This window comes from Drepanopeziza brunnea, assembly GCF_022702325.1.
Source record: "Drepanopeziza brunnea f. sp. 'multigermtubi' strain 214-2 chromosome Unknown ctg3, whole genome shotgun sequence".
In the NCBI taxonomy this organism is placed as follows: domain Eukaryota; kingdom Fungi; phylum Ascomycota; class Leotiomycetes; order Helotiales; family Drepanopezizaceae; genus Drepanopeziza; species Drepanopeziza brunnea.
The window spans coordinates 844,754-871,152 of NW_027094066.1; the positions used below are offsets into that span (position 1 = coordinate 844,754).

General features: G+C 49.4%; 7 protein-coding genes across 7 annotated transcripts; 3 read left to right on the forward strand and 4 right to left on the reverse strand.

Annotated features, from left to right (window-relative positions):
* Positions 1–631: 631 nt before the first annotated feature.
* On the reverse strand, positions 632–1,329 carry L3040_002410 (uncharacterized protein; the record flags this gene model as incomplete). Its single annotated transcript, XM_007289688.1, has 2 exons — positions 632–1,054; positions 1,165–1,329. The coding sequence occupies 2 exons, from the start codon at positions 1,327–1,329 to the stop codon at positions 632–634; spliced, it is 588 nt and encodes a 195-aa protein (XP_007289750.1).
* A 3,806-nt stretch (positions 1,330–5,135) lies between these two features.
* Positions 5,136–5,416, reverse strand: L3040_002411 (uncharacterized protein; the record flags this gene model as incomplete). Its single annotated transcript, XM_007289686.2, has 2 exons — positions 5,136–5,281; positions 5,338–5,416. 2 exons carry the CDS (start codon positions 5,414–5,416, stop codon positions 5,136–5,138), a joined length of 225 nt encoding a protein of 74 aa, XP_007289748.2.
* A 2,018-nt stretch (positions 5,417–7,434) lies between these two features.
* Positions 7,435–9,403, forward strand: L3040_002412 (uncharacterized protein; the record flags this gene model as incomplete). Its single annotated transcript, XM_066155543.1, has 7 exons — positions 7,435–7,619; positions 7,674–8,170; positions 8,222–8,564; positions 8,610–8,911; positions 8,990–9,096; positions 9,175–9,226; positions 9,306–9,403. The coding sequence occupies 7 exons, from the start codon at positions 7,435–7,437 to the stop codon at positions 9,401–9,403; spliced, it is 1,584 nt and encodes a 527-aa protein (XP_066012538.1).
* Positions 9,404–9,881: 478 nt separating this feature from the next.
* On the reverse strand, positions 9,882–12,740 carry L3040_002413 (uncharacterized protein; the record flags this gene model as incomplete). Its single annotated transcript, XM_007289684.1, has 5 exons — positions 9,882–10,178; positions 10,230–10,343; positions 10,399–10,460; positions 10,740–12,543; positions 12,630–12,740. 5 exons carry the CDS (start codon positions 12,738–12,740, stop codon positions 9,882–9,884), a joined length of 2,388 nt encoding a protein of 795 aa, XP_007289746.1.
* Positions 12,741–14,275: 1,535 nt separating this feature from the next.
* On the reverse strand, positions 14,276–15,729 carry L3040_002414 (uncharacterized protein; the record flags this gene model as incomplete). Its single annotated transcript, XM_066155544.1, has 3 exons — positions 14,276–14,687; positions 14,742–15,348; positions 15,408–15,729. The coding sequence occupies 3 exons, from the start codon at positions 15,727–15,729 to the stop codon at positions 14,276–14,278; spliced, it is 1,341 nt and encodes a 446-aa protein (XP_066012539.1).
* Positions 15,730–17,144: 1,415 nt separating this feature from the next.
* Positions 17,145–18,854, forward strand: L3040_002415 (uncharacterized protein; the record flags this gene model as incomplete). Its single annotated transcript, XM_007289682.2, has 2 exons — positions 17,145–17,608; positions 17,732–18,854. The coding sequence occupies 2 exons, from the start codon at positions 17,145–17,147 to the stop codon at positions 18,852–18,854; spliced, it is 1,587 nt and encodes a 528-aa protein (XP_007289744.2).
* A 315-nt stretch (positions 18,855–19,169) lies between these two features.
* On the forward strand, positions 19,170–25,774 carry L3040_002416 (uncharacterized protein; the record flags this gene model as incomplete). The annotated part of the gene is made up of 5 exons (XM_007289681.2): positions 19,170–19,182; positions 19,621–19,651; positions 19,743–20,270; positions 20,322–25,656; positions 25,712–25,774. The coding sequence occupies 5 exons, from the start codon at positions 19,170–19,172 to the stop codon at positions 25,772–25,774; spliced, it is 5,970 nt and encodes a 1,989-aa protein (XP_007289743.2).
* Positions 25,775–26,399: the final 625 nt, after the last annotated feature.

Sequence of the window (26,399 nt, forward strand, 5' to 3'; positions counted from 1 at the left end):
CCGGTGACTACAGGTAGGTAGGTACGGTCAAGTGCATTCGGGTACCTATCGTGCAAGTTATGAGAAGTAAAGTCTTGATCAGATAGCCAGCTCGCGAGGCGTCACGATAGTATTCTCCCTCTTGACCTGTCCGTCGTCGATTCCTCTGCATTTCAGCCCCGTATGCAACGAATGGATGGGAAGGTAGAGAGTGTCACATGCATCAGTTTGGAGGAACTATTCATTTTTTTTTCAGACTCTGCTTTGCTTTGCGGTCTGATTTGAAGAAGTGGTCATGTGGGTGTGTACCCAGCCCGGGCCAGGCCTTGAAAACCACGCTCCAGTGAGTGCTCGACTATGAAAAAGAACTGTCCGGGTTTGCAGAGCTCGAGACTCGAGGCGTAAAACCAACGCGAAAGAATTGCATGCGGTACAAAGACGTGATCTGATCGCGAGATCAGGTGTAGAGCCCTCTTCCAGCATGAACATGAGCAGTGCCAACGGCATCTGCATTTGCAAAGAGCAAGCATTAAAATCATCGCAGTAAACCTCCCTCCCTTCCGGATTTCAAAACCCATTCCCTTCCCCTCCGTGGCCATTCCATTTCAAGAAGACCGAACGCCGTGTTGTAGATGTGAGAGAGTCTGAAGCTTCAATAATAGCCCTCCTCATCATCATCCATACCATCCTCCTCCTCCTCCTCATCAGGCTCCTCGTACTCCTTCTCCTCGTCTTCGCCATCATCGTCAGCATCATCCATGTTGTTACCCTCATCTCCCATGACGCGATCGGCCTGGACCTCCAGCACCTGATCCAGCTCGCGAGCCTTGGCATCCAGCTCTTCCGCATCCTCGAAGCCGTCGCTGCAGGCGTCGAGGCAAACGCGGATCCAGCCCTGCCGCGAGGTTGTGTCCATGCCCACGACGCCTCCGTGCTCGGCAATGAAGATGGCAAACTCCGCGACCTCCATGTGGGTGAAGCTTCTGTCGTCCTGCTGGAAGAAGTCGATGAGGTCATTGATGACCTTTCGGCGCTCCTGGTAGGGGATGGTCAGGTCGTAGATCTCGATGCGGGCCTGGTGATGGGTCACATGGTCATGTTAGCTTTTGTTGGTTGGGATGGATAGTTGGATAAGATAGGTGTTTGTAGGTGGGGGGGGGGGGGGGGGGGGGGTGGACTTGCGACGTAGATCATGGCGGTGAGGAGTTGGGAGGCAGTAGGTTCGGGAGATTGGGTTGGCTCTTCGGAACCTGTACGTTCCTGAGATAGGATGGACTCTGAAGACTCGCTGGACTCGCGCGATTCGGTAGGTGTTTGGGCTCCAGCGGAGCGGTTGGTGTTGGCGGACATGGCTGCTTTGGGGGCATTAGTCTCGGTAGATTGACTCGGTTAGAAGCTTGGCTCGGTTATCTTCTTCCAGGTGGAATAGACTCGGCTATCTTGCAAGTGAACTCGCGACCATACCTTGGTATCCTCAGAGTGTTTACTTGATATTATCAGACTGCGTCGTGATGGGGTTGATACTTGGGGTGAACAAGTCTCTTTCTTGGAAGTCTGTGGGGGTTGTTCTGTTCTGTCGTGTAAGAGGGAAGGAGGAGGAGGTAGTCTTATAAACAAAGGTGTCCGTCGCGTCGCGTCAGCCTAGAGCCGTGACTTGCCAAATAGTGAATTCTCTGGATTCTTAGCGAGCCATTTTGGTGAATGGATATTATTTCACACACATACAATGCTTTGTTGATATTGCATACGTGTCAACAGGGCTGAAGGCTATCTCGAGACTATAAGGCTGCCGTGTTATGGTTTATTTACACCATCACTTGCTATACGTCGAACCTGCACGTATTTTATTACATCTAAGCTCCATCAACCCAAAGGCATATCTCAAATCTCAGTAAGATCTCAGTGATTAAAACTCCGCGCTGTACTCTGTAGAATCAAACGGAGGACGATCACGGATTCCCACCCTACGCTCCTGTTACATGAAGAGTATGGCCAGTCAACTTAAGCCCCCGTTGTCTCCTCGGTCGAGAATTCAAGAGACCCTGGGCGAGCTCAATACCTTCATCCGAGTCAAGCATGTAACCTTCTTCACCAAATTGATATGTAGGCTAACTATCACAATCAATATTTCTACGTCCCATGTCTCTGCGAAAGGAAGCCACGCCAATGCAATATTCGACCCACGATCTCTGACATATCCAGCCCATTCCGCATCTGGGGTATATATCTGTTCGTGTTCCCGCCTTCCTTAGCAGCTTCAGAATGCGTCACTCAATACACAGCCCGTCTCTTGCCTTCGGTCTTCAGCGAGGTTCGTCTTGTTTCCGTCCGATTTCTGCTACCAATATGCAGATGTCAGCGAGCCATGCCTCCGTCTCGTTGTAACTAGCGTCAGATCGTACCTTGATGAGGTCGGGGCTGGAGATTAGGGGATTACATGAATAGAGTAATTCGGTGAGCCTGGATTCAGCGCGTCAGACCGGGCTTCAAGTGGTATAGATATGTTTGCGCGGACACCTACAACATCTTGATCTTCATCCTGAATACGTAGTACAATCGATGTAGCAGCCTATTTTGAAGGGTTAAGAATGGTGGGTATTACTGCTATTTCTGTTTGAGTGTAGGTAGCATGCAACGCTTGGAGTTGCGGTTTTTGAATATGCAGGAGTCGTCGCTCTTTCCTTTTTAGCAAATAAGCTCATCGAGCGGGAGCCACGTGATCACACCAACGTCAATATCTTGTATGATTAATCGTATGGAAGCAGGTCGTTGCAAGAGAGACGACTCTGAATTATACGAGTCGACGTCTTTAAGAGCTGGATATAAGAAGTAGTCATTCCACCAATGGAGGCGGGAAAAGTTCTCCGAAGGCGGGAATCTCATGGATGGCCACAAGCCAGGAAATAGAAGGCACGCAGATTCGACAACTTCGACGCCCTGATTGAGGCTACCAATGGGTAGTCTCGTCCCCAAATTCACAACTAAGTGGATTCCTAATACAACCGTCATTTAGGCGCAAAATGAGGGCGTTCTCGAGCTCAGTGCTAATATTGCAGTTGGTCACCCTCCGAGCTGTATCCTCTGGCTCGGCCACCGAAAGCCCCTCCTTCCTATCTTTCTCGTCTTGAGCCTTGCGTTCTTGTTTGTCCCGTTCTCCGCGCTTCTTCTTCTCGCCCTTCTCGCCTGGTTGCACCCTGATCATGTGACCTCGGAATCGGTCCGTCAACGGCAACCTTCCATCCCATCGTGGTGCAAAGATAAATTAGCCATCCAATGAAAAAAAACCCGGCTGAATTAACATGGGTGTCATCAAGGTTGGCTTCTTATATCTGCCTCGGTGTGAGTGACCTGTAACAACATGTTATATTCAGATTACCTTCTTCCAGATTCCCGACATAGCAGAATGCGCGGCAGTCTCTCTCTGCCTTGCTTGCTTCTTTGGTTTTCTTCTCCTGGACGGAAGCTTTCTGTCACTGTGATCCCATCCATCCTATCTGTAGGGAAGGGCGCAGGTGATAGCAGCCTTTGCTGTACGTACCACTCTGAAAACTGGCTTTCTGGGGCTTTCTTGCTCCGTATATAACTCCTAGAATTAGCACGTCGCCGTACCCCATGGAAGGTCGCAGGGCAGCGGAGCCTGCACCCGCCCGACGTTAACAAATACAGCAACAACAATACCAACAACAAGATCTAGCAGAATCTCAAGCTTCAGATCAAGTATGGCAATAGAATTGACCACTCTATCTTCCCCCCTCTAGGATCTTTGATGGTGTTGTAACAGCTCGCGGGTGTGTGCATTCTGAAATGGGTACATGCCATGTCACGAATTCCATGGTTTCGAGACTGTTGTTACTTGTGTCCGATCGCGTCGAAAGCTCAGACTTACTAGAATCTTCTGTAAGTCCCGAGTCTGAGTGATAAGACGGTATGTGATACGTGCTCGCAATAAACTAACTAGATTGTGAGTTGAATTGAAATAACCTGCCCTTTCTCCCGCCTCGAAAAAAAATTAAACACAATTTGTTCAGGGGCTCGCTTAGCGGAAAACAACATCGGGCCCACTAGGAAGTCAAATTGCGGAACCTGACTTTGGCCCTTGATACAAACCACCTTGTAATGAATATTACTTGGGATACGAGATTTTTCGATATTGCAATCTTCTGCCCCAGGGGGTTTTTTTTAAAAAAAAAAAAATACTCAGCCCCCCCGTGGTGCGGACAGCAAGCTTCATCCCTCTTGTCAGCCATTTCACATGAGCTAGTAAGTACTTTAATCGAGTAGAAAGAAAATAATCACATGTTTCCAAGATGGAGAACTACTTACATGTCGCATGCCAGAGATGGGGGCATAGTAGTCATTGATATACGTATTGATTTGTCCACGCACTGGGTATCTCTGAAAACCAAGTTGGTCCCTCCATCATGGCAATCCATCGATATTAAGCCAGCACTAACTCTCAAACCCGTGTGGTATTCCTAAATCTGCATTTCAGAGTCCACAGTCGTCGTGGATAGATCCTTTGCAGCCGTAGAAGCAGATGAACCATCGTTCAGCTCCACCTTCGCCGACATTGTCAAGTCTCCTCGTGAGACAAGCTCTCGATTTTTCTTGTACGCTCCGCTGTCTTTATACTTTCTGAAGACTTCTGATCCTATTATCACTAAAGTGCCCCGCCTCGTACCGCCACCTGATCTCGAATCGGTCGTCTCCGTCCTCGCTCTGCCATGCTTGCTGCTCCTCTATGCTCATCCTGCTCCAGTTGCGATGAACATTATACGAATCCAAGGTAGGATGTAGAAGATTAAGAGCTAGCAAACCGAACGCGACGGACGTGGCAGGTGCGATATGTGATCCGCATGATTTTGCTGGGATAGGAGTGGGAGACTTACGAGTTCTAGCGCTGAGAGGCGCACGCGCCGCTTATGTTCAATGGGAAAGCCGCTTCAATTGTACTTCTGGTCGAGCACTCTAGCATACTTCAAAGTTGGTCAGCGAAAATGGTCGTATTCGTAGGAGCTGATATGCGGCCTGAGTCATGCTGCAAGGTCCCAGGACTATCAGACGGGGCTACTGAGATATACCTACTGCCGATGCTGCGATTCTTGGTGGGATAACCTCTCCGTTGTTCAGAAGCTCGAGGTCAACGAGAAAGGTTCTTAACTGACGCCGTAGGCGATATCTCTGATTCCCTTCCGGTCGTATGAGGGCAGAAGTAGAAGTGCTGATTCTGCTGGATCAATCGGACCATATCCAATCGGACCATCGTCTTCCAGGCTCCAAGTCTTCTCTTCGACGGCCAAGCCTATGGTAATTCAAATAAGATTTGAATTATACGCTGCACAATATGATGAGACTTACCCTTTAAAGATGTCTCCACCAGGTCCTCCATAGGGACAGGAGGTGGTGGCGCTGGACCTTTACCCTTTGAGTCGGCCATGATCCTACGTTGACGTTAACGTGGTCGTACTTTTTTCTTTGAAGGCGGGAGGTTCAAGAAGGAACTCGATTTCAATTCGGCAGTAGCGTATGTATCGGCTAAAATATAGTCATCGACATCATGTGACCGGAAAGATTCAAGCAGAGGTGACTGTCGCTTATCCCCAGGTGATGCCCTTTCCAGGTCAAGCGAGGATTTGCCATCGTCACTGTTGCCGTCATCGTTGTCGTTGTCGTTGCTGTTGCCGTCGCAGTAGCTTCAGCTTTCTAGAAACTACATGCTTTTAGGATACGGCCACGGTACTACCTCTTGGTCACCAGGCAAAGCTACACTTGAAGGTTTTGACGGGAATCCAAGTCTCTCTATCTTTATGCAAACCAAACCAAACCAATCCAATCCAATCCAATCCCAACCAGCCGACCGGACTCCACCTATCAACAAAAACAACAACTTGCGCTTGCTGCAGCACGAGAAAACGAAACTACGACCCTGAGTCTGCCTCCCTACGGCCGCCGCATCCTCGAGCAGCCGACGTTCATTGAACTTCCGTGTGCTCTATAGAGAATCCAAGGCGTGAACTTGTCCGAAGAACCCACTGGGCTTGAGCCTGACCATCAAGGTATCATACTGCATGACAGGGTGGTCTTGGTCTTGGGTTATGCGTCAAGCTGATCGATGGCCACAGCACAATACTCTCTTCATCAGTCTTGTTCCCTCTATCGGAAAAGGCCTCCAAATTGCTTTTTCTGTCGGGTAGAGATTCATATGTATGCGTAGTCACCAGCTGCATAGAGCCTGTTGTCTCGATGTGCCGTGGCCCAGACGGGGATAAAAAGCGTGCGTCGCCCCGATTAGATGCCACGAGTCGGGATGAGCCAGGAGCATTTGATACGCGGGGTTTGGGGTTGCTAGCATAATCGACGGGCTTCCCGGACGATTCGTTGATACTGTGGGGATTGGTAATCCTATGGACTTCGTGATAGTGCGGTTCTCTGTCACATGGCCAACTCCATATGGATTCTTGTCATCCCTTGGATGCGGAAGTAGATTCCGGCAGCTTTGATCGAAGTTTCCAACTATGATAAGCGTTTGGAGGACGAGAACTCGGGGGGACCGAGCGATAGAGACTGCACCGGTCCTGCTGTGGGTGTGCTGTTCGAAAGAAGAGTACCAATACCACATCTAGCTTATACCCTTCCAAGACAAACACGTCCTTTCGCAGCATGGGGCTTGAACTCTGGAGTCTGAAAGCTGGAATCACGCTGAATAAATGGGCTCTGAGTTAGATGGACTGAAAATTTCACGACTTCAACTCAAACTAGGGTGTGGCTGTACCGGCCAGCAGATGCATTCTCCATGTCGGGTGTCGAGCTTTCCCGCAGATGAAAACACCCAGGCGATCATCCAGTTCTTGACTTGTCGGAGTCGATTTCTACGCAGAGGGGAAGTTAGCAATTAATTGGCGTAAGATATTTAAGAAAGAGAACGACGTATATCACGTAGCCCTTAAAGACTTGCGAAGACGTGACAGAAAGCTGATTGGGCCCTACGCGAACCACGGTTCCACAGTGCTCGTGATGATGATGTTTGTATTCCCGTCTCGCCTAGACGTCCGTAGCAGTAAACTTACACAGCTAGAGAAAGCTAGCAGTCATGACGCACAATAGCCAGAATCAGCCTACCCCTATCGTTAGGTATCTCTCCGGGTCTAGAATTGGTGCTACTGCCATGCACTTGCGGTTTTGGTGACATCCCTTGTTATCTGACCGTGACATGACCGTTTAACAATGTTGCACTAGGCACTTGGCCGGCTACACTCATATAGTACAGAAGTACTTGGCGATGATTCAATACGAGCTTGCGAAGGGGGGACTCGATCTTGCGCTGGAGTATAAGTAAATAATCATCGGACTTCGCTTCCTTGAAAATTGAAGGCGACTGAAGACCGCAAGTTGATCAGCCGAAAGCATCACTAGATCCACTATTCAGAGAGAAGATACGCCTCAAGCTTGAAAGCTATGTCTCCTCCTTCGGACATGACTATTCGTTTCTGCGAGACCCAGAATACATGTTTGTCGGAGTGGACAACAAAAAAACGATCCGAGAAGACGGCGAATAATAAAGCAAAGCCAACTGTACACCCTGTCGAAGTCAACCATGGCCCAACACCCCGTCTGGATGACTTTGGTAGACCGCTGGTGCCGTACGTCCTACCAATTCCACACATGACTGAAACCTGTTATTGACCCCTATGTAGATCCCATACGGACGATCCGCTAGATCCCCTCAACTGGACCAAACTCCAGAAACGGACAGTACTCGCAGTTGCCTGCTCGGCATACTTTGCGTCCACCTACCTGATAACGATCGCCTCAGACCCATCACTATTTCTCAGCAACCACTTCCAAGCATCAGAAAGCCAGCTGCACTGGATCTCAAGAATCCCATCCTTGGGGCTTGCAATCAGTCCTTTACTAGCCCCAGTACCCGCAAGCAGATATGGCCGAAGGGTTGTCATGGTATCTGGTACAGCCATCGCCTTGTTGGCAAGTGGGTGTACCTCATTGGTTTCGGCCAATGGCATTAGTTTGAGCGGCTATCTTGCAGCTCGCTTCTTCCAGGGGTTTGGTATGGGACCAGCAGCCAACGTCGGCTTGGCCATTGTGAATGATCTGACCTGGGAGCATGAACGTGGGTTCCGAGTCGGGGTGTGGGCTTTGGCAGGGAATCAAGGACTGTTGGTCGGGCAATTAGGTAGGTCAGATACTGCCCATCATGTTTTTAGGACGTGCTGAATGGGAATAGTCGGCAGTCTCCTCAACACCGTTGAACATAAATGGCTACCGTATCATCTGACCATGATCTTCGGCGTCCTCCTCATCCTCGAGATCGCCTTGCTCCCTGAGACGCTCTATCCACGGGCCAATGTGGCGTCCAGTGAGCAGAATAGTGCCCCTGGCGGTACAAGCAGCAGCGAACCGGTCGAAGCTGTGAAGCGAACTAGACAACTTCCATTCCTCAACTTCGCTAGCGTACCTGGGATCGATCATCCAAACCCACGCTCCGCCATTACACAAGTCTTCAAGACGTGGACATCTCCAGCTTTGGCAATGAGCGTTGGCGCCTTTGTGTTCTTCCAGTACTGGTGGTGAGTCCAATCCAGGAAGTGCTATACAGAAGTTAAACCTGCTAGGGTGTTCGCCGTCCTAAGAGCTCAAACAGTCGCCTATGGAGACTTCCAGCCTCGAATCCGTGGCCTGCTCGTGCTAGGCCTGGTCTTCGGCGCACTACTAGCAGAATGGGTCTTCTCCGGTCGGGCCAGTGATGCCGTCGTTCGTCGACTTACCCGGATATACGAAGGCTCTCGCCATCACGGAATGAGACTCTGGCTAGGCTATCCAGCAGCCGTCTTTTCTTCCATCGGTCTCGTTGTATGGGGCTTCTCGGCTGCCGAGAGTTGGCACTGGATGGCGGGCCAGTGTGGCATATTTCTCTGTAAGTTCCCTGTGAGCACTGGTAGGATCATGATGTTTGAAATGAGCTTACTCATGTTCGTATTTTTCGGGTTTTCAGACGCAGCAGGCTTGCAAATCGGCACCGCCACGCTCGCTGCCTACCTCGTCGACGGCTGCAAAGACCATGCAGTATCCGCAATAGCCTTTTACGCCTTTTTCGTAAATGCAAGTTCCCACCCATTCCCCATTCCCCAACTGCAAATGCCCGGACCGCCATCGTACCTCCTACTCACACAGCAACAGGTCTCCGCATTCGTTAGTCCCTGGTTTGTCTACGCCTGGATTGAAAAGTCAGGTAAGCAAACTTGCCAATCACTCATCTTCTCCCCTCATGTCTGGACTTGTGGACGTTTGACGGGAACTAATAAGACCAGGCTTTACATGGACTTTCTCGTCGCAAGCGATTATCTGCATAAGTGGGATCCCCCCTATGTATTTCGTGCTGCAGACTCTTGGGTGGCCGCTAAGCTAGACCCCATCATCGCGTTGAGCAAGAGTCTGAAGGGTTGACGGAATAGCGGATTAGTAGATGAGGTTTGCAGCGATGAGCAAGCGAGAGATGAGATTGTCGTCCTACTGTTTTTTTTTGGCTGTTGTATGGGGCGGATGAGGTTCGAGCGATTTTGGTGGTTAGATTGTCAACTGTGATTTGAAGTAGGGCGCAAGAGGGAAGGAAATTTTGGACCTTTGGGGACCTAGGGATACAGTCGGGTTTCACTTTATGCAACCTGATGGATTTTCAGCACTGCTTTTTCTATCCGTTGATTCAATGACGGCGCGTTGATTCTTCGCTCGCACTGATCTTAAATGTACATACAATACTCGTGAATTTTTGACTGATAAGCGAGATGCGTTACGGCATCTCGACTCCTGCAAAGTAGTAAGAAATCATGCTTCTTTTCACATGCTCAACGTAATTTCGTTATCACCAACCACATCAACGCGTTATTTCAATAGGCGTCGCTGAACCTCCCATAGTCTCTGCTCCAGCTGCCTGTCGCGGCATCGAATTCCTCATCAATGAGATCAACGAGCTTCGACCCGCAGTTCTCTTCGATTTCTTGGCCATCTTTGCCGATGAACACAGCCATACCTTCATTGAGCGAGTTCTTAAGGTGGCCGACGCGGTGGAAGAAGGTCGGACAAACCACGAGCCATCTTACTTTAAATGCCCCAGCGGACTCCCAGGTGATGACGCGCTGCCACTGGGTAATCGCGGCTGAGCCGGGGAGGCCTTCCATGCGTGCCTGTGCCTACTTAGCTTGTAATTGTAAGGAGGCGGAGGAGAGGGAATTTACGTAGCCCTGGAAGGCTTTGCTTTTGTTGGTTGAGAAGACGAGGATGACATTCTTGCAGGTTTCGAAGGCTCGTTTGAAGATGTGTCCGTTTTGGACTTGAGTTGTCCAGACAGACTTGATTTTTCTTTAGCAATTTGATGGGGATCATGGGATGAGTAGAAATACTTACATCTTGAATGCATCGAAGAACATTCTCCTCGTTGAAAGACTTTACGATGAAATATCTGGTTTCTGTGCACGGTTAATACAGTGCCTTACAACCTTTTCAAGAAATTCAAAAGCAAGTCAATGAAATCAATAAGGATGCGCATTTCAAATAGAGGACACTTGTCATAGACTTCGCAGAAGCACAGAGACTTCAAGAATGTTCATTCAACTCTGATTTACAATTATACATAATACAAGGACAATAATCATGATAGTAATAGGACGATATGTAATTGTGACAATCCTCCTACAGCAGAGGCAAAAGTGAAGGTACTATTGAGGAGATTCAGAGATAGGACGGACCTCCCTTGCCTCCCCTATCAAAGCCCACAGGGTCCTTGAATGGCTTCCCAGTTGCAATTGTCATCCCATATCCACCTTCGCTCTTGTTCCTCGGTCCGCTGTTGAAGTCCCTGTAATCACCACGTCCGCGTCCGCGCGCTCGTCCTTGGCCTCGAAAGTTTGGGTCATAAGCATTGCCTCTGTAGTTGCCTCGGACCTGGTAAGAACGTGCACTTCGCTCCGGAACATCTTCTCGGTCGTACATGTTGTCTGACCCGAAACCACGACCGCGAGGAGATGATCTGTTCTCATATGCTCTACGACCATCACGGCCTGGCGAATCGCCGCGGTCTCGGCTACGAGATCTGGGTCCGTAGTAGGTACGATTATCATCTCTCTCGCGGCGATCGAAGCCACTGGAGCGTGGACGGCGATCTAGGCCTTCTTCCTCGACATATGCCCGACCCTCGGTACGAGCGAATTTCCCGGCAGCAGGCTCTCCTCTCGAATCTTGAACGTCGCTGTAAGGACGCTTGTGAACAGCCACTCGTTGAAGCTGCGAGTCGGAAGAATCTCTAGCTGGCGTTGACGAAACAGGCTCAAGACGACCAACTGCTTTGTTAAGGAGGGGTGGGGGTAGCATTGGGGAAGCTGGGACTTGGCCTCCAGCAGATGCGGGTATTCCACCTCGTTCTTCTGCTTCCATCTCTGCAAGAAGTTGGTCCCTCTTGGCGTCCAGAGCAGCGATAGCACGTCGGCGGTTGAGAATCTTGCTTCTGTAGGGAGCGTTATGATAACCTGTAATCTCTAGCCAATCTCGTAGATCTTCGTCAAGAGGTAGGAGATCGTCAAGCGTGGGTGGTTTCTGCTCTCGAATCTGTCTGTTAGGAAGCTCTTCTTGTCTCTGCTCGGTAGGCTCTGTTCTGCGGTGTTCCTCCTCACGATTGTCTCGACGTTGATATGCTGGTCTTTCAGGTTCAGTATATGCTTTTCTATCGCTCTCGTTATTCGGCTTGTAAGTGTCATATCCCTGCTTTTCGGGGCGTGGAGCACATTCTTCATGACGATCGTCGCGGTTGTGGCGCTGAAATTGTGACTTGGGAGCTGGGGGAAGTCGAGAAGACTCATCCCGGGGTGGATGGGCAAGGGAAGCAGGCTTGTCTGTTCGCTCATCTCTGGGCTTGCGGGGCACTGGAATATCAATCTTGGGAGCCTTTCCGAACACTTGTACCTGATTTGGCGTTCCGGATACAAGTCTCTTGGTTATTGGTTCCTTCTCCTCGAGTATTTCTCCTTCTGAAATAGATTCGTTGCTTGCATGCCTCTCCGCGATTGTTTTTCCATTCAAGTTATTCTTAACCTGTGTAGACTTGTTCGTTCTCGTATTGGCGACTGGCTTGGTAGCATTCGTAGGGCTTCCTAACGAAGGTGCTTGCGACTTCGCGTCAGTGTGCACTGGTATTTTTTGAACATTCGGAGTTTCAGGCTTTGTAAAGTTCTTCCCTAAATTTGCAGACTCAGCTGCAGCCTCGCGGACGAACTCATCGATGTCTTCTTTCTTAGGGGTCGTGGTTGACAACTTCAGGGATCCTCGCAACGAGTTTGAAGCTTCGCCACTTGCTTTGTGATTGCCGGCCAGAGAGGGGGTTGTGACTGGCGGAGTGGTAGATTTTGTCACATCCTCTTTACCCTTACCCAGACTTGCCAGCAATAATGCCTTTATTCTTGCGGCATTATCATCCATAGCAATTGTAGCTCTTGTGGTCGGGGCTGTTGGGGGAATCTCAGAAGCAGAGAACGAGAGCTGAGAAGCTGGAGGTGAGAGCTGGAATAAGTGTACGTCAGCCATAGACTCGAGGGTGCAGCAGAAGCAAAGGATTTTCCTATGTCTCCGTTCCCACAACCACTTACTTGAGATCCCCGAGGAATGGTTTGATGCTGCACAAACGGTCCATTTTTGTACCTTTCAGCTCCAGGTTGGAGGATTTTGCCATCGCTATCATCGTACTGCTGCTGCATCATGTTTGGATGTTGAGAGTTGGGATTTGGCAAGAAACACTGCGACTGTCCATTAAGGGGCCGAGCGGCGAAAGGCGAGGCTAGATATTCCTCTTGTCTGTGGAGATTATTCTGACATTGGCCGTTCTGACCGTACCCATTCTCTTTGTTCCACATAGCAGCTAGATAGACCAAACTTGATATTGGCGGGGATTATTCTGTTTCGACAGCATTCGTTCTGATATCGCTGTAGAAAGAAGTATTTAGGTTTTATTGGTAAGGGAATCCTTCTGTGCCACGCGCTATACGCACCACAAGGGTCGCGCAAGTCGTAGGGGTCCTTTTTGTGGAGTAGCGCGCTCCTATTTCGAGTAATGAAACTGAAGCGAAGATGTAGTAGTGTGAAGAAGTTGGGTTTGTTAGCTGGGTTGAATTGAAGTATCTTTATCTGCCGTACTTGACATGCTAGTAGATGCGGCTAAGCGCCTGTCAGGCGGTAAGCGGCATTGGTGCTAGGAGCTACCTCGGAATAACCCAAATGACATCGGCGGCGGAATGTGGACCCGGGACCGTGCAAGCTCTCCGCACGGAAGGCTCCCGTAGTAGATGCATTTTAGCAAAAAGTATCTAATATACTACTAGGTAATGTTGAGCTACCTAGATCCTGGCTAAGACCGGAAACTGTTAAAAATTCGGTCACATGACCTACGGCCATAACGTTGATTGGGTGTATCCAGTTAAGCTTAGGCCATCGAGGAACATTAAAAAATTGATTAACTGCTTACTAATAACGAAAAAGGGAATCCTACGAATGTAACGAGCTAGATTTGCGCTTTTGCGATTGTAATCTACTTTGCGATTGCAACTTCCTTTCGAATACTTGATTAGTAGCTATAGCGAATTAATCATAATTAATAACAAAAACAAAAATGCCCGAAAACCAGCTTGCTATATCGCCTTAAGAGAGGCTACGGTATTGCTATAAATTGGATGCTCGAAAAGTAGCTGGCTGCATCGCGCGGAAAAGGGCTATTCTATAAGAAAAAGGGCTATATAAATATTCAAGAGATAGCTGGCTGCATCGCGCTAAAAGAAGCTATTATTATAGATTATATACTACGTAGCTACGAATATTACTCCGCCGTAAGTTTTAGCTTGCGGCCGGGTTAAAGCGTCACATTTTCTTGTCTACGTCCCAGGCGTAAGGTAGTACTACGTATTACCCCTCGAGGGTGCCTCAAAAGTTAAGTTTCCACTTTAAACCCCCTGGTTACCCTACCCTCGAGGGGTAACACTTACGCCTGGGACGTAGTAGATAGGTATGAGAATCAGAAATGCTCTTTTGAAAATCACAATGTATGGAGTAAGCGGTTTCCTTCCTATATGGGGCTGTCTGCTTCGATCTACTATACTTTCTTTGCTTCAAGTTCGAATAGATACCGGAAGTACTGTAAGAGCACCCCAGGCTACCTGAAAGTCTAATCAAGCAGGGTTTCGAAGAACTCCTGTGAGAACGATATTTAGCGGAACAAAAGTGTTCTGTAATCTAGTATGCAGAATTAGGCCGGAGGGAGAAAAGAGGCAAACAGTCCCCCTTGTATCATAGCATATATGATCATGAACTTCACAAAATTCTCTCCCAACAAGTTTCCTCCTACCATTGACGATGCAGACCCATACCACAGCCACACAGGGTACGCTGATGATATCCTTGTGATAATTTGGACGTGGGCAGCGGTTGTTGTAAGCAGTACCAACACCAGTTGAGAGACTGCTAGATTGCGTAGGACCTGCCTTGCCCCGGTGTTTATGTCCACCCCTTTCGCGCCTGGAGCCGGCGGCTGTCCAGGTGTTTGGGGTTCGACGCTCAAGGCCCAAAGACTGGATGCTATCAAGATCACAAGGATGGGTGCGGCGAGGAGAAACAGTGGCGCATTGGATAATGTCCAGTATCTAAAGAAGCCACAATTCCTATGCAATATTAGATGAGCCGGTTTGTGAAGGGTCGATGACGGGGAAAAATACCAGTAATGGTCCTGGACAAATGTATAGATGCTGGGTAAAGTGCCTTCACACCAGATTCTTGCAACAGACTGCTGACCCTTACAATACTCAATATATGCGATGTACTGCGGCACAACGAAGCCAGCACCAACGCTCATGCCACCTAATCCTGTAGCCATCAGGCGACGAACAGTAGCCAGGCTCGGCCCATCCCGTAATCTATATACAGTTCTGAATGCTTCCTCGAGTAACAGCAGTCCATTCAGGATACCATTGCTCCGGAAAGTCGTGGCAATGCCAAAGCAGATGCCAGATATCAGAATGGACAGGTCGTGGCTTGATGTGGCTGGCCCTGGATGGACTACGCCTTTTGTGAAGAGGAAACAGCCGACAATACTCAGGAAGGCGCAAGAGCTCTCGGCGTACGGGGCGGAAAGGAAAAGACCCGCGGGAGAGATGATGTGTAGCAAAGCAGCTTTGAAAGCAAATTCAGACGAGGAGTAAGGGAAGATAGCCCGGGTAAGGGCTAGGACAGCCAGGACAGACAGCAGGTGGGAAGCATGGGCGATGCATACTGCAACCAGCCCTTCTAGACCAACATAATCCGGAACGCCAATGGCCTTTGAAACTATTAAAATGTTAGCCAGCCCATTTAGCGGGTAAGGTGATTGATATATGCCTTCCCACCTGCTGTGAAGGCTGAAATGATTCGCGTGAAACCCCACCCAAAGGCCCATTCCTGTTCAAACAGGTAGCCTCGGGTCGAGATCTTGACGAAGTACAGGGCATCCCATCTGGTCAACTTGGTCAGGATGTAGCGAAGAGCCAAAGGCAATTCTCTGTCGTAGCTAAGCGGCTGTTGTGTAAGGCTGGCCGAGGTGTCATAGCCTGGACCTGGACTGCACGCTGCAACGAGTAGGAGCAGAGACTTCCAGAGGAGATAGAGGGTGGCTAGAGAGCGGATAGGATGCTCTTGAGGCCGATCTAACAGCGCGGAGGCGTATTGCATGCCGAGATGTTTGATGTGGGAGGTAGGGGTAAGGGAGGTATGTAGGGGAGGTAGAATGGACAGAGGCGCGTGATATGTGACTCGTGACTGGCGACTATTGCGAATATCACGTGGGCTCTAATTCGTTCGCACCTCGCATCTGTTCATCGGAAACGGGGCGTTCCCGAAGCCGAATCCATCTCTTCTCTAGGTATCCTGGTTGCTAAGTACCATCTGAAAGTGCTTCATTTCCAGATGAAATGTTATTATTCAATCAAGCATAGTTAATGCTGGACGAATTCCAATTCCAATTCTCTGCTTTTCTTTCTTTTCGCCTTCTCTGGCGCCCGAGGCGTCAAACACCCAACCACCAACCCATATATCTCTCGTCAACCTTCCACCACTCACTGCCGGCAGCGGCTCTTGTTCTGCATACGCATACAACACATCACTTTACCTATTTCAAAACATTGTATGATTTTTTATCATACCGCATTCATTGTCCTGCATTGCATTGCATTGCATTGCCGCTGCTCGGGCACTCTAATCAGAAGTACTAACTGACCGCCCGTACTAAGTATACTTTCCGTTAATTGTTTGTACCGTTTATTCTTATCTGTCTGTCCAACTGGTCGATCAAGACTATGCTTGTGCTGATCTTCCTAGCCTTCCGATCCCAAACGACTTGATGCGGACAAACTCGGTGTGGCTCGCCAGCGTCTGCGCATCTGCTTCTCCCTATAGCTCTCTTTCAATCCCTCTGGCCTGAACCCAACCACCCAATCTGCTTCGATCATCCCGGCAAGGAGGCGCTGTTGTTTGTGTTGTTTCGTTGCTGACGAGAGCGAATACCCTGCACCCCGTCGAGTCCAATTTTGAGTCTCGAACTTTTCCTCTCTGACCGGGCTTGCTATCTGTCATAATATACCCTATCCAACATATACATCGCGGGTCATCCTCTTTCTCACCATCTCGATATACTAATCAAATCCCTCTTGCCAGCTTAGCTGACTCTCGCTTGACCGTCGGCCCTCCATCATCTCCGCCTCAATGCCCTCGAGTTATCCCGATTTTTGCTCATCATCTATTGCCCGACGCTCAAAAATATCGTTTGAAGCGTGCGCGCTGTGCTTTGAGCGGAAGGCGCCCCCCAATCCCGGGGCGTCGCTTCCTAAGTTGTCAAGATGTTGCTGCACACTGGGTCCCGTTTCCACTCGCACGAGTACAATGAACTTCCGAATCATTCCCCACGGCTACAAAGCAGTTCTCTTCGAGTCCCGTTATCCCGATCAGCTTTTTCCGCACCAGTACCTACTACATCCACCATTATTGGAAATCCGTCTCCTATTTTACGTCGACCATTGAGATCATTGTCAGAGATATCCACTGCAAGGGACTCGCCCATTGTCAGATTCCAAGAAGTGGAACAGGACAGAATGAGTGAAGATGGTCGATCCGAAGCAAGCGTGACGACTGCAGGAGGTCCCAGCCGGCGGAAGCGATCCGTGCGAACAAGCACGACCTTTCAGCTAGCTCACCCGGCCCCGACTGCCTCCCAAAAGCTGAATATTCGCCCAAATTTATTGCTACAATTACAGCAGATATCGGCTACCGCAAGACCAAAGCCTTTCCTCGATGTCCTTCCTTCCACGACTCTCGCTCCACGGCTTCGAACGCGGTTTCCTCGAATGTTCAGGAGCAAGGCAGAATTAGGATGCAACGATGTTATGGTCGTGAAGAGTGAGGTCTATGAAGGAAGTGTCGAGAACAAGTATGAGGGGGGTGATTCTGACGAAGACGGACTCGATCGGGAGCTAGTGGCTGTCATTTGTCAAATGCCCAAGGACTCTGGCGGCTCTCAGGGGAAGGCTGAGGCAGTTTTAAGCGACGGCACCGTCTGGTTAGTGATGAAGCAGTAGCTGATTCCCTTCTTTCGAGTGTGCCAGTAGCAGTTGGCTCCCTAGAATGGTTACCCCCAAGCGGTGTAAAGAAGATCGTTTGCTGACTTCGCGTTCTTCGGCAGGGCCTGTTCTCCAAATTTGAACGGGCCGAATGGGCCCTACGAATTTGAGAAAACAGACGCTCAAGGCAAAACTACCATTGCTCGCTGGGTGATGGCGAAAAACAGGCGAAGTACAGCGGATAGCCCCGAAACTATAATGAATGCCAACAGGGAAATGAAATTTACGTTTAGCATGATTGATCCTAGGCGGCGGAAGCATCCTATCCTGGCTACCATTACCCCAAACAGGCTTGATATATCAGACTCTTACACAACGACTTCATCTTCAGCTGGCATAAATTCGCCCACTTCTTCTGCGTTTCGAACTTCCGGTGAGGAGGCTGAAGAAAGCGAAGGTGACGCTGCACTCGAGCGGAAAGTCATTGTCGTGGAGGAGGATATGAAGACGATTATTCGAGTAACTGGAATCTGGGTTGCTTTACGCCAAGGATGGTCGCAGTGCTTTAAATATAACGACACGGTGACTTTACCGCATGCCCAAACAGGCCCTGGTTCCGCTAACCGTAAGTCAACGTCATGTGCTCACGACATTGTTTCCGGTCGTCTAAGCCCGGCTCCAACCGTGGCAAGCATGCCGGAATCGTGCCGCAGCAGCCTTGGGTCGGTCCTCGGCGGGAAAATCCGCAGAGCGTCTGGAATCAGGTCCCCTGAGAACAGAGGCTCACCTCAATTTGACCGGCTACCTACCAAGCCGAAACGGGCCGCCTCCTCTGGTGCCGCCTTCATGCAACGGGCTGCCCGACGAGCCGGCAACGCTATCAGTACCGTGAAGAGCGAGAGCGAGGGCGAGGGCGAGAGCGAGAGCATGATGGAATCCCAAAAACGAGTTATCCAGAGCGACGATGCCAACGGCCACAGGCGATTAGCAACTCCGCCATTGACTGTTGCTGTCGATTCGCCAATGACAGCCCCCGAGACAACCACCCAGTCTCAGAAACGCCCGGTATCTTACCAGCCGACTACAGGTAGCTCTCTCCAAGAGGCGCCTCAGCAACCGGCCGCTAGAAGAAGGTTCGGCCCGAATCGAACCCATGATGTGAAACAGAATCTGGGAAAATGGACGAGACTTGCAGATTGCTTTCGACGAACAAAGAAAGGCGCGGGCTCGGATTCGAGCGCTTAAGTGGTTGGCGGCGTATTATGGCATTACGTTACAATAATTAATCTCGACTTTGCATCATCGTTCAGAATACCCACGAGGTCCGGATTTTGCGCCCCGTCCGTGTCAGAAGGAAAGGCTATATCAGGCGTTCGGGTGTTGCTGGCAACTTGCTGCCGACAGGTAGGAAGTAGTGGGAGAATCAGGATGGGCAATTATGCGCGTATATACATATAGGTAGGTAAAATGAAATGCAACACAATACAATACATCTGGATATCAGCGGGCAGGGATAGTGAATATTCCATGTATTCGTAAAACACGGTTTTCATAGATATCATGGAACCCGTAGGTCGGTAGTAGACAGATCCATAGATAAGATGTCTTGCCTGTTGTAACTCGAAGATGAAATAATAGTCTGTTTATATTATATTATAATCTTTCTATACCCCCAATCGGTACGTACCTACCTAGGTACCTAGGTACTTTCGGCTATTCTTCGGTACAAAGTACGTACTGTATCGGTCAACAAGGCTCCCACGCCTCGCGTTTAGTATCTAGCTTGATTCAATCTACCAACCTACCAACCTACGACCCTACGACCCTACGAACCTACGAACCTACCAAATACCATCCTAGCTACCCAGCTACCTTACCTTACTTTACGTTACATATCCGGTTTCCCTTACGCGAACCGTGGGATCTCTCTCGTCGCCATAAACAATCCCATCCCATCCCATCCACCTCGTATCTGCCCGTGGTCTGCACTGCACGCTCATTGCCACGCCAGAAGCTCTGCATTCTTCCCCCTCCCCCCTTAGGTATCTATCTAGCTCTTCTCTCTCGTATCACGCATAAGCTCCTCCATCTGTCTTAGCATTTACTATGCTAACATCACCACGATGCCTGCAGAACACTCTCGCAAAAAAACGGCCGAAGTTGGCAGGCGACCCCATTTCGAGCTCCGCCGGGCCCATCGTGCGAGGAGACCATGGAGGAGGCCTACACGCATAGTCGTAACCATGCGCAAGTCCTGCAGGGCATGGCTCATGCTCAATCAAACGATGCAATATCGCGTGCGACGTCACCTGGCCTAGGATTCAGTTCCAACGGAGTGGATACGGAGAAGGAGAAGCGATACCGACCCAGAACCTACCCATACTTCCAACTCCTGCCCTACCCTGTCGAGGAAGAGAAGGAACGTAACGCAGCCTTGACGGAGATATTGACGCAGCTTTACGTTGCTCTCAAGGCGGAGGACATATCACCAGGTGCTTTGCATTGGACAAGAGAGCTCAAGGGATGGCTGAACCTCAAGTTCGAGATCACGAGGGGGCTGCGGATAAAGCTAGTACAGATGTATTACATGCTAGCTGTGGCGCCTGGGCTAGATTGGTTAGCTGCAGAAAGATTCGAAAGCATGTTTCGATTTCTGATCAAGTAAGGACAGGCCTGATCAGAATATTCTTCCCAACCACTAATGTTGAGCAGGAAGAAACACTACCTCAAACCTGGAGAGGATCTGATATTGGATTGGAGGCCGCTATGGAAGGAAATCAAAGCTTTAGTCCTTCCCCAGGAATCACCTCCAAAACAAGGAGGTCGCAAGCGAAGCTACAAGAGCATTGCCAACATGTGCATGTTTGCTTCGCAGTACTTTGATCCGAGGGACCGCCAAGCCATGCTCGAGGAGCTTTTGCCGTATTTCACCACCTCGGATATCTCAGGCGCTTTTATCGTCGTTGGTGCTCTGAACCTGTTGATGCCGACTCACGCAGCACCTGACGGAGCCGGACAACTTCAGCCCCAAGATTACCTTCCCACCTTCTTCCACCTATGGTCTCTCGTGAACCGGTCGAAAACCTGTGACGTGATGTTCTTCGATCTATTTTCAAGGCTTGCACGAGACTCTTTGACCAGCGAGCATGTGCCGTTCTCCGAGTTTGGTATCTTTACAAAGGATCAATCTGACCTCATTTTCACTGCACTGTTGAGACTGACTGAAATACCTGTGGGGCAAGCCACATCTCCCTACAGCTCTATGGTTGATCTTGGCGCTGGTCTCGGCGCCTATCTCGAGAGAGACAAGAAAAAAGTTCCCGTCGGCTACTCGGTTGCTCGGTGGATCGTGATGTCTTTATCGCCAGCCTGCATAGACAAGCCTGGCTCAATCTTATCAAACATGGAAGGTTTGCTGGAGTCTATTGAGACGTTCTTCCATCCATCGAACCAGGGTGCTTGGACAGATATGCTCGCACAGATTGTCTACCATCTTGTTGACTTTTTCGTTATGCGCTGGAATCGAGAGCAGAGTGGGGAAATGGTTACACCTCCAGAACGACGAATCACGGAAGAACTAAAGAAACGGTTCGTCTTATGTCTGAAAGAGGTTGTCTTCTTGGGTCTCTTCTGTAAGAAGCCCAAGGCCATGAGCTTCTTCTTCGGTGCTATACAAGGCCTTTCATACCTGGAACCTCATTTGATAGTACCTGGAGCTCTGCAGAGGTTCTACCCCTCCTTGCAGGGCCTGGTTGAAGTACATCGAACACAATCTTCGCTCTTAGGATTACAAATGATCGCCAATGTCATGTCCAAGAGTAAGGGCCTGAGATGTCATATTACTGCTCTCTTGGCTCTGGCATTACCCGGCATCGATGCTAATGATCTCCAAAAGACAATGCATACCTTGAACTTTATCCAATCAGTTGCGTATAGCGTACCATTCATTGATTTGACTAAAGAGCATGGAGAGATTCATGATTCTTCGCTGGCCATCCAATGGGTCCAAGGCGAGATGCAACGAATGGAAGACGTGGGGCCAAACATTGATATTGACTACCGAATCGAATTGAGCGATGAAGACGAAGAAACTATCGTACGCTCTTCCACGGCCGGCTTCGGCGAATTTGTTTTGTCATTACTTGGCAAGATATTCACACTCCTGGAGAACATTCCCGAGCTATCAAAAGCTCGCTCGGGGTCGCCTGAAGAGAGCGTGGTGAACACGCTTCCATCAGCGCTCACTCCGCTCTTTGCTGCTCTTTCTCCGGAGATCTTCGATCAGGCTCTTGAGAAAATTGCCGCTTTTGTGAGTAGTCACGTAGTTCACCAAGCTAGAGATGCAATGGCTTTTATTTGTAATGCGCTCTGCAAGGCCAACCCGGAGAAGACCTTGAAGATTTTCGTTCCTATGCTCATTGTAGGCATCCGGAATGAGATCGACTACAACGATGCTGCCTCGGACCGAAGCGCTGGTAGCGACTTACTTCCTCGAGATCGTGCCTTAGTCTGGTATATCAGCATGCTTAGTATGATCATAGTCCACGTTGGAGATGGTCTCATGCCGTACAAAGAGGGTCTTTTCGACATTGCCTTGTACATGCAAGAGAAGTGTCGGGGCATTCCAACTATCCACGCGTCAAATTACATCCACCATCTTCTGCTCAACCTGACTCTGATCTACCCCGTGGACAGTGCTTTATATGAGCCTGAGACTTTCAAGCGCGGTCTGGATGTGAGCGACTGGGGAAAACTCGTCAACCCCAACGACCTCACAATCAAGTGGCATCTTCCGTCCGATGAAGAGATCAAGTTCGCGGTCGAGCTTTTCGAATCTCAAGTGACTAATGCAATTCAACGATTGACGAATCTCATTAGTGAGAACCCCGATGTCAGTAGGAAAGGCAAGAACAAGGAATGGTCGGATGAAGTTTCGAGGCACCTCTCCATGTTACGACTCATGGTCTCCGGAGTTGCCACACTCTTTGATCCCAAGAAGTCCTCTGGCCAGACAAGCAAAGACCGGGATGGCGATACTGCGCTGGCCGAGGGCGAAGCTTCGGATGAAGATGAGAGCCCTTTGTCCGAAGCAGCAGAGGATGCGGAAACCCGACCTCAATTCCATTATCGAGATGGCTATCTGCTGGAGAAGGGCAGTCCAATATTTGAACATATCCACAAGCTTCGGGAGGATATAGGCTATCTGCTTTCCAGAGTGCACAATTTCCTGGGCGAGTTCCAGGAAGACGACGTCGCCTGTTTCACCTCTCTATACCAGACTTACAGAACTTGGATCACGGATGTAGGCAATGAGAGGTCTGCTCATATGCTGGAGCGAGTGAGCAAACTTTACGATGTGGACATCCGAGCTTTTAAGTGTAGTGGGCTCCGGAAACCGTACCCGAGACCTCTCCTTATCAAACGAGCAAGCATTTATCATTTCCACCGAGTAAAACATAACTCTTCGGCTAGGCACAAGTCGGATCTTGACAAGCGACTTCTACTCGACTTGGCTTCATCGGCCGTGTCATCCTACGCCGAGGTTCGTGTGAATGCGCAAGCTGCTCTTGAATCCGCGTTGAAGAGTCTACTTGGTGGTCGCCCTCTGGTCATTCCTGAGCTTCTGAAGACATTCAGAGTCGCGCTGGAGACTAACGACTACGATCGCATTAAAGGTTCACTATACACTTTGCTATACGGAAGCCTTACCAGGACACTTTCCAAGGATTGGCGTTTTGCTCCTGAGTTGGTCGACCTCTATATCAAATGTGGATCGGTTGATAAGCCTTCGATCCAAAGGGTCAGCAGCAGTGCTCTATACGGTGGTCTAATGGAATTTGGCAAATCTCTGGAGAACACCATCGTCATCAAGCAGGAGCTAGTAGATGTGTTCGAGCCCAGGGACGATATTTCAGCCGATATCACCGCCAGACATTCTTTCATCCTGGAGCGGAGAAACAAGGTAGAAGAAAAAAAGCAAGCCATGGCACTGAAGCTTATTGAACTTTCTAAGAAGTCTCACTGGAAGATTGCTCAACGATGCACTCTGTTTATTCTCAATGCGGGGCTCCGAATTCAAACACTCGCATCGCCGTCCCTCGTAGAGCTGGCAGTCACTGGTGCTATCGATGAACACCCGGGACTTCGGGCTGGCTATGGAGAATCATTAACCCGTATCTTCAACCACATCGAGACTCGTGCTATTTACGGCCACAGTGTCGAGAACTGGGTTCGAGAAAAGGAGAATTCTATCAACAAAGTAGAAGTCGCTGTGCAAAAGAGCAACCCGAACTGGACCAAGGATTTCTTAGATGGTTTTGAGAGTCCGGAGTCCCCGGAATACTTTGTTGAACGAGACCATCCCGGATGGCTTGTCTGGGGCAAGACCTTCAGCGCTGTCAGAAATCCGCCGCTCGTATTTGATGACTACGATGAGCTAGAGACCTCGGTTAGAAAGCAAATCGGAAGTATGATTACTATCGAATGGTATAGAAAGTTTTTTGATTACATGAAACAAGAACCTCGGGACGCAACTGCAGACCGTTTTAGAGGACATCACGTTAATTTGTTGATACAAATATTCGACTATACTCTCAGCGGCTTGACGGTTGCTACCTTAACCGAGATCAAGGAAGAGATCAAGTCAGTGTTCGGCGATGGTAGTGACAAACATCAACATCGGGCTACGGCGGAAATCCTGGCCGCCCTCCTCATTGTTGTCATTGCGAAACCCAAGGATTTGCGCAAAGAGGTCTGGGATTACGGTGTTCCTATCCTGTTGCAAGTTTTCGCAGACGGGCTGACACCGGAGAATATCACCTACTGGATGACCTGTCTCCATATGATAATTGGTAGCAGGGACCCACGCCAATCTCGAGAGATCTTTGACTCGCTCACGGCGTTCCGGCTGGACATGTCATCTAACGCAGCATTCAAAGAGAGCTCCAAGGTCCAGCTCCTAGAGTTTGTGATCCAAGATGCAGGATGGCATTTCCGTGCTGAGAAGCCGATCCTTGAGGACTTTCTTGCCCATATCGATCATCCCTACAAAGCCGTACGGGAGGCAATTGGCCGTACCATTGCATCAATTTACCGCACACGATACTACGAGGCATTTCCGGATATCGAGACTCTTTTAGCAGATAACAAGGCGTCATCTTCTATTGGTATTCAGCCTTATACTCCAACCGAAGAGTTCGCCACGACTATTACCGGAGTCTTTCGACGACTGGAAGCCTGGCGTGGTGAACGTAGTCCTGGCCAGCAAACTCCATCCTCGTATACTTCCGGCAGTAAAACTGTTCTCCTATGGCTCGACACAACACTGCAGTCATACGAGTGTACGCAACTGGTGGATTTCTTCCCAGACTTGTTCATGGAGGAGATGTTGCATATGATGGACGTGAAGGAAGACCCAGAACTTCAACGTCTTGCCTATCTTGTCTATCGTCACCTGCCCAACATTCCATTCCGTGCTGGACAAGAAGGCGATTTCATCACGGCACTGGTTCGCATCGGCAAATCGTCCATATCCTGGCACCAACGTCTTCGTATTCTTATCAACATGCAGACCATCTACTTTCGGCGAATATTTCTGATCAAGCCAGACCAGCAAAAGGCCCTCTTCGACGCCGTTGCCGAGATGCTCGAGGATCCGCAGCACGAAGTCCGGTCCGGCGCCGCGGCAACTCTCTCTGGAATGATTCGCTGCTCACCGATAACTCTTCGCAACAATTTCCTCTCTTCACTCAAGAAGCAGTTCACAGAGGCGTTGAGGAAGAACCCGATGCCCAAAAGAACACCAGGCACTAACACGCCTATCAATAACAACCAACAGGTTGTCAAACGCCACGCCGCCGTCCTCGGGCTAGGTGCTCTCGTCACCGCATTCCCTTACATGACTCCACCACCAGTTTGGATGCCCGAGATTCTGGCCTTGCTGGCTTCTAGGGCAGCTAATGACGCAGGAGCCATTGGTAAGACAGTCAAGACTATCTTGGCAGACTTCAAGAAGACTAGACAGGATACCTGGACCACTGACCAAAAGGTTCGTTCCTCTGCAACCCCTCTTCTGATTCATACTTCTGCTGACTCCGGATCAGTACTTTACGCCAGAACAGTTAGAAGATCTGGAAGGCGTTCTGTGGAAGTCATACTTTGCTTAGCCGGGCTGTCTGGTAACGGCGATTCTGGCACGGAAGATAAATCAAGCAACGATTGCATAGGTTTATTAACACAATTATGGGGTACGGAGCTTTTTGGCTGCTGGGATGCCGTGGCGTGTGGATTGCTTTTGCCTGGGGTGCATTTGCTTTGGTATGAGTGCGAGCTTAAGCATGGGTAGACAGCTGTGTTTTTGTGTAAAGATAATGGGTTGTTTTTTGAGCAGATTCTTGGTGCGTGGAAATAAAAAACATACAACACCGTTCCTGCTAGAAACTGCTCGTGAACTTCTTGTCAATGATATTGCAAAGCTAGTCTTGAATCTGGGCGCTGAATCCTGCGTATCGGGTATTTGATTCGGTTTAAAAGTAGGTAGATAGGTAAGCTGCGTTAATCGTACCCCTGGTCGGAGTACAAGTCAGAGGCAAGGGTTGCGGTTGGTTTTTGATACTCTTCAGCGATACGATCGACTTTTTGACCCGCGATTATATTGGTATCTTAACCCCGTCGGCGCCTTTTAAATGTTTTTTTTTTTTTGAAATAGGTAATTAACTTAGCGACTAGAGATGGTTATATGTAACCTCTTAAGAAGATCTCAATTGCTAGCGTGTACTTTTATATTTGCAC